The sequence below is a fragment of the Mus caroli genome, chromosome 17 (assembly GCF_900094665.2).
Source record: "Mus caroli chromosome 17, CAROLI_EIJ_v1.1, whole genome shotgun sequence".
In the NCBI taxonomy this organism is placed as follows: Eukaryota; Metazoa; Chordata; class Mammalia; order Rodentia; family Muridae; genus Mus; species Mus caroli.
Window position 1 is genome coordinate 22109133 of NC_034586.1, and position 7331 is coordinate 22116463.

General features: G+C 39.2%; 1 protein-coding gene across 2 annotated transcripts in view; it reads left to right on the top strand.

The window, feature by feature from the left end:
• Luc7l (LUC7 like) overlaps positions 1–7331 on the top strand; it is a 26484-nt gene that overhangs the window by 4483 nt on the left and 14670 nt on the right. For both annotated transcript variants that reach the window (XM_021186247.1, XM_021186248.2), the window contains one exon: positions 895–993. In XM_021186247.1, the coding sequence (XP_021041906.1) occupies positions 895–993 (99 nt within the window). The remainder of the gene's footprint in view (positions 1–894; positions 994–7331) is intronic.

The window sequence follows — 7331 nt, forward strand, 5'->3', positions numbered from 1 at the left end:
TCACAACCATCCGTAACAAGATCTGGCGCCCTCTTCTGGAGTGTCTGAAGACAGCTACAGTGTACTTACATATAATAAATAAATAAATAAAAAAAAAAAAAATAAAAATAAACTTGACAAAAGCTAATCTTTTTTTTTTTTCTTTGAAATTTTAAGACAGGATCACTATGTAGTAGTCCTGGCTATCCTGGAGTTCTGTATGTATCCCGGGCTGGTCTGGAACTCAAGAGATCAGCCTGCCTCCAGAGTGCTAGAGTTAAAGGCATAGGCCGCCATTACCTGGCTAAATTACCTGGCTAAATAGTTCTAAACAATGAAATGAGAAAAATACATTTCTAGGTTATATCTCAGTTCTTTTTGTTTTTGTAATATAGTCTCATGTTGCCCACGCTGACCTTGAACTTATTATGAAGCCAAAGATGACTTGCATTCCTGACCCTCCCACTTTCCCTTCCTTACCAAGTACTACAATCACAGAAATGTGCAAATGTGCTTGCCTCCATTTCTTCTGTTGGAGACAGGGTCATATATATATGTACATATATCATTCATATATATATATACATATATATACATATACATACATACATTCAATTCATATATATATACATATATATACATACATACATATATATGTATGTATGTATATATATATATACACACACACACATAGATACACAGGCCAGGTTGGACTTGAACTTGCTATCCCTCTGCTGCTTAGCCTCCAGACCATTGAGATTATCAGCACACAACATTACACTTGGTCCATTTCTTCATTTACTCTCTATAAAACTATATTGCTTATTTCAGTGAAAGTTGAAACACTAAGTCATATTAATTACATGCTTTCTAAAATGGATAGGTGTTAATGTATAGTTTTTTTTTTCTCCACAGCGCATGGATTTAGGAGAATGTACCAAAATCCACGACTTGGCCCTTCGAGCAGATTATGAAATTGCAAGTAAAGAAAGAGACCTGTTTTTTGAATTAGATGTAAGATTTGTTTTCTGATTTGATTTATCAGGGCTGTAAAGTGTTAGTCGCTACTGAGAGTAATGTGATGTTTGTAAGTTACAAAGCAAATACTATGTATATCTTAACCAACCACTTTAAAGTTCTAATACACAACGGGTGGGTCTCAACCTGTTGCTGTATTGAGTTTTATTTCCTAGTTTGCTTTTTTTGTGCCTGACTCATATAGTCCATGTGTAGCACTTGTTATGTAGTCAGTTACAATCTTGAACTCTTAATCCACTTCCCACTGTGTGGTGAAATTACAGTCATTTGCCATCATAATAGATTTATATACTGCTGGCAATTGAACTCAGAGCTTCATGCATGTTGGACAGCATTCTACCAATCAAACTATTCCCAGCCCCTGGAAATTTTTAGCAAAAAGACTATTAAGATACTGGGTTTCAAAAAGTCACTTTCAGGACTGTATCTCTTGGGTATACTAAACTAAAATGACAGTATACTTATTCATTCATTTATTTATTTATTTTGATTTTTTTGAGACTGTTTCTCTGTATAGCCCTGGCTGTCCTGGAACTCACTTTGTAGACCAAGCTGGCCTCAAACTCAGAAATCTGCCTGCCTCTGCCTCCGGAGTGCTGGGATTAAAGGCGTGCACCATCACGCCTGGCTGACAGCCAGTTTTAAGCCACCCAATGTGTGTGTGTGTGTGTGTGTGTGTGTGTGTGTTGAGAATAGAGCCTGAAGAGAAACAGGTGCTCTTAACTAATGACCCCTACTTGTTTGTTTTTTGGGTTTTTTTGATACAAAGTCCTCACATTGTCAGCTCAGGCTGGCTGGTATTTACTGTTTTCCAGCTTGTCTTGAATGAGCCTCTTGCCTCAGCCTCCTGAGCTACTCTGTTTCGCTCAATGCCTTTTTAAAGTAGCCTGGTTAATGATGCAGAAGATCTTATGAAAATATTGGAACACATGTAGTGATTAATATATTATGAAGAGTATGGAGTTCATGATCTACACACAGTATTAAAAACTCTGGCTCAAGCAACTAAAAAAAATAAATAACAAATTGTACCTTCCAGAAATTTTTAGTCTTAATTTTTTGTTTCATTTTATTTTTAGCCAGGATTTCACTATTTAATTTTGTTTTACCTGGAACTCATATAGACCCTGGCTGGTTAGTTCACTGAGTTCACCTACCTCTACCTCCTGAATGCCAGTTTCTATTTTTATTTTTATTAATGTAGATGCCTTTTTGGTATATACATTTGACTGTAGATACTGTCAGAAGCCACAGAAGACGATAGAATTGTGAGCCACCTGACATGGCTGTCAAGAACTGAACTCTATAGATATCTACAAGAGTAGTATACTGTCTTTTTTTTTTTTTTTTAAGATTTATTTATTTATTATATGTAAGTATACTGTAGCTGTCTTGAGACACAGATGGTTGTAAGCCATCATGTGGTTGCTGAGATTTGAACTCAGGACCTTCGGAAGAACAGTCGGTGCTCTTAACCACTGAACCATCTCTCCAGCCCAGTAGTATACATTCATAACTGCTGAGTTATTTCTAGTCCCCCTGTTTGGTTACCTTGAGATGTTTCCATTACTGTGAAGAGACACGAAGACCAATGTGCCTTGTATAATGGACAGCATTTCATTTGGGCTGACTTACCTTTTCAGAGGTTTGATGTAGGAGCTGAGTGTTTTCCATCTTGCTCTGTAAGGGAAGGGAACTCAGAGAAGACTGGCTTCCTGGTAGCTAGGAGGAGGGTCCCAAAGCTCACCTCACCCACAATGTGACATACTTTCTCTAACAAGGCCATACCTCCTAATAGTGCCACTCCCTAGGCCAAGCATATTCAAACCACACACATACATTTTCTGTCACTGGCACTTAGCATGTAGAGCCCTCCTCCCAATCCTTTGGATACATTGATATATTTATCTGTGTAAGAATTCAAAGCGGGTAGTCAGACATTTTATCTGTGTAAGAGTTTGGAGTGGGATGAGGTGGTGCAAGCCCTTAATCCCAGCACTCAGGCAAAATCAGGCCAGCCAAGATTACACAGGGAAGACTTGTCTTGGGGAAAAAAAATAATGGAATCAAGGAGGCTGGCAGAATGGATTAACAGGGTTTCCTGTCAGGCCTGACAATTTGACATTAACCCTGGTGCCTACATTGTGGAAAGAGAAAACCCCCTCAAGATATCTTTTGACCTTCACATGTGGTGTATATGCTCCCTACAACACACAAGCACAAAATTAAAAATGTGTACTGGTACATCAAAGATTCCCACATACATGGATAAGAGAAACAGGGTAATGTTAACCAACAGGGCCTATTTTCCATTGTAAGATGTATAGTGTTTTGACTAGTTGAGATATTCTATTTAGAGATTTGGTAAGAGAATAGAGCTGAAGTATTTGTAGTATTTCAGTTAAGTGTAACCTAGTCATTAGTTGTGTTAGCTCATTTTTTATGATGATTTCACATTGTAAATGTACATGCTAGATAATCTTTTTGGTTTTCAGTTATACCTCAATATTTTTTTTCTTTTTTAAGATTTATTTATTATATGTAAGTACACTGTAGCTGTCTTCAGACACTCCAGAAGAGGGAGTCAGATCTCATTTTGGGTGGTTGTGAGCCACCATGTGGTTGCTGGGATTTGAACTCTGGACCTTCGGAAGAACAGTCGGGTGCTCTTACCCACTGAGCCATCTCACCAGCCCTATACCTCAATATTGATCTGCATAAAAATCCTTTAAACTAAGACAATTTTTTTGTAATATGTACATGAATGGTCTACTTTCTTTATATATATATACAATCCTCTCTTCCTCTCTCTTTTTTACTTTTTAGCTCAGCAGATTTTATTTTTAGTTTTGAAATTTATTTTGGGGCTCAGAGACATGGTTGTTCTAGAGGACCTGACTTTTTTTACCAGCACTCACAGGGTGACCCACAACTGTTTTTAACACCAACAGAGTGGGGGGTGGGGAATCTCATACTCAATGGCTTTCAACAGCATTGCACACATGGTGTATGTACGTACATGCAGGCAGAACAATGTAAAAATTATTTTTAATTTAGTTTTGAGGTAGGTAGGTGTGTGCTACTACCCTAAGATTCTCCCGACCCCCTTTTTTGAGACTGGGTCTCTTTACATAACATAGTCCTGGCTCTCCTGGAACTCTCTTAAGTAGACCAGGCTGTCCTCAAACTCACAGAAACCCACATGCTTTTCCTTCTGAGTGCTGCGATTAAAGGCATGTACCACCATCACTCTTGGCCACACCAAGGTTGTGAGTTTGTTTGTTTGTTTTTTAATGTGCATGTGTTTTTTTGCCTACATGTATGTCTGAGAGTGTCAGGTCTCAAACAGGGAAGCCTCAAGCATGAGGACCCAAGTTGAACTCTAGAATCTGTTACAGTTCCTCCAATTCCTTTTCCCTAAATGTGGTATTTAGACTGAAGCCAGCATTCCCTCAGGAGCTTGAAGACAGTTCCTTTTGCTTAAAGGTAGCACCTTATCTCCTTATCTTTTTTAACAAAGGGACCTGTGGCTGTTTCATTAATATATGACTAGTGCCTATTAGCTTTTCAAGGTTTATGTTAGCTTCTATGCTCCCTCAATACCAGCTCATAAACCTGACCTGGAACTGGAGTTGTGGATAGTTGTGAGCTGTCAAGTTATGGTGCTGGGAATTGAACCTAAGTCCTTTGGAAGAACCCAGTGCTATTAACCACTGAACAATCTCTCCAGCCCCATATCAAGCTTTTTTAATGGGAGTGCTGGGGATTTAACTCAGATGTCCCATACCTGGACATCTCCCCAACCTCTTATTTATATAGTTATTTAAAGATTTTATTTATTTTATGTATATGAGTACACTACAGCTGTTGTGAGCCTTCATGTGGTTGTTGGGAATCGAATTTAGGATGTCTGCTCACCCCAGTCAACCCCACTCTCTCAGTCTCTGCTCGATCCGGCCTAAAGATTTATTTATTATTATAAATAAGTACACTATAGCTGTCTTCAGATGTACCAGAAGAGGGTGTCACATCTTATTACAGGTGGTTGTGATCCACCATGTGGTTGCTGGGATGTGAACTCAGGACCTTCGGAAAAGCAGTCAGTGCTCTTACCCTCTGAGCCATCTTACCAGCCCCCTCCCAAAACTTTTTTTTGGGGGAGGGGTTCCCAGACAGGATTTCTCTGTATAGACCTGGCTGTCCTGGAACTCACTCTGTAGACCAGGCTGGCCATGAACTCAGAAATCCGCCTGCCTCTGCCTCCCAAGTGCTGGGATTAAAGGCATGTGCCACTACGCCCTGCTCCCCAAACTCTTTTGCATTGGTATTTTAATGAAGAGTTACTAAGTAGCTCAGTTCAGCATCAAGTTGAAAATCTTGCCTCAGTGATAGGCATGTACCACCAAGTAGGCTCCTTGAGTAGATAGATGGCTTTAGGAACTGGTCTTTTATAAATGTAAGGGGGTGATATCCTCTTGGTCACTTCTAAAGAACTGTTAAAACTTACTCAGCATGGTCTAGAAGTGGAGAGCATGCTTAGTGGGAGAGTATTTGCCTAGCTGTGGAAGGTCCTGGGGAATGTCATCTCCAGCACCTTCAAAAGAAATGGGGAAGGGAGAGTGAGAAGGATGAAAGGAAATTTCTCAAAAGAAATACTTGGGTGTTAGTGTGAGAAGTATGAGACTGCATGAGGTTTATGATGAGGTCATTTGGAATTAGTGAAGTAGCAAAAACTAAAGCATTTATTTATAGAAGGGATTAAAGTCTTTTCTGTTTAAGAGTGGTTTAATGGGTCTGGAGAGATGTCTTGGTTAGAGCACGTACTTCTCTTGCAGAAGACTGGAGCTTGGTATCACATTCATGTAGGGTGGCTCACAACTGCCTGTAACTCCATCTCCAGGGGATCTATTGCTCTATGGATTTCTGTATTCATGTGCATATCCACATACAGACATGAACATATATACATAATTAGAAAATTATGTTTACTATACTGATGTAGAGCATAGAATTTGGATATGATGTGAGTTGGGGGTAATCTCAATGGTAGAGTCCTGCCCCCCAGCTCAAGCCCTCACCCAAATTATTTACAGTAACATGGACAGTACAGATACAAAGCACTTTAGTTATTTGTTGTCTGTATGTGGGTGTGTATATTATGAGTTCTGGCTGTAAAGACCAGAGACATCATATCCCCTTGGAGTTGGAGTTATATGCAGTTGTGAGTCACCTGACAAACTTGGGTCCTCTTTAAGAGCAGAATTGGCTTTTAAACACTGAGCCATCAGTCCCTAAAGCATTTTTGGGTTCTCTTTTAGTGGTCATGTATTTCTAAATTGAGGAGTTCATACTTTGTCTATAAAACTGCAGACCTGCAGTCAGGTTAATACTACTGCTGAAACATAGCTTGGTTGATCTCCTTTTTAGCCATATTTCAGAGTAGTTCTCAGAAGGAAATGTCATAATGTGAGACTATGCTGGCCAAAGGTGGGGGGTGGGGGTGGGGTGGGATGGGTGTTACATTTATAGAAAATTTCTAGAATGATGCAACAGGTAGAGTCAAGCATTTGCATATAAGTGGTTTTTACTATAAGTCCCCCACTTATTTATGTTTGCTTGTTTAGTTTTGGTTGTTATTTGATATAAGGTCTTGCAATGTAAACTTGGCTGCCCTGAATCTTACTGTGTAGACTAGGCTGCTCTTGAGCTCACAGATCTTTTTAAAAGTTTACATCCACCCCCCCTACCCGTTTTCTTTTATCTTTTGTTTTGCTTTCTAGGATACAGTGAGTCTCATGTAGCCAAGGCTAATTTCAAGCTTTGTAGCTATGGTTTGACTCTCCCTCCCAAGTGTTAAGATTACAGACAATTGCCTAAAGTCAAGTAAATACTTTTCTGTAAAAATACTATAGCTTAGAGTGTTTACCTATAATCCCAGCACTCAAGAGGCTAAGGAAGGCGTTTATTGTTTAGTAAGGCTGGCATAGCAAAGTTCAGAGCTAGCCAGGACACAGTAATCTTGTTTTCTGTTTTCCCCCAAAACACAAGCTATCTGGTTTTCAGGCAGGGTTGAATATGCCAAGGTGCTCTTAGGAATTGGTATCATTGTACCACCACCCCATAGGACCATTTAGATATAAGTGGTCAATTGTGATTAGAACCTGAGTTTTTTTTTTTTAAAGAGGCTCTTATATAGCCTTTTTTTTTTTTTTTTTTAAAGATTTATTTATTATTTGTTGTATGTAAGTACACTGTAGCTGTCTTCAGACACTCCAGAAGAGGGAGCCAGATCTCGTTACGGATGGTTGTGAGCC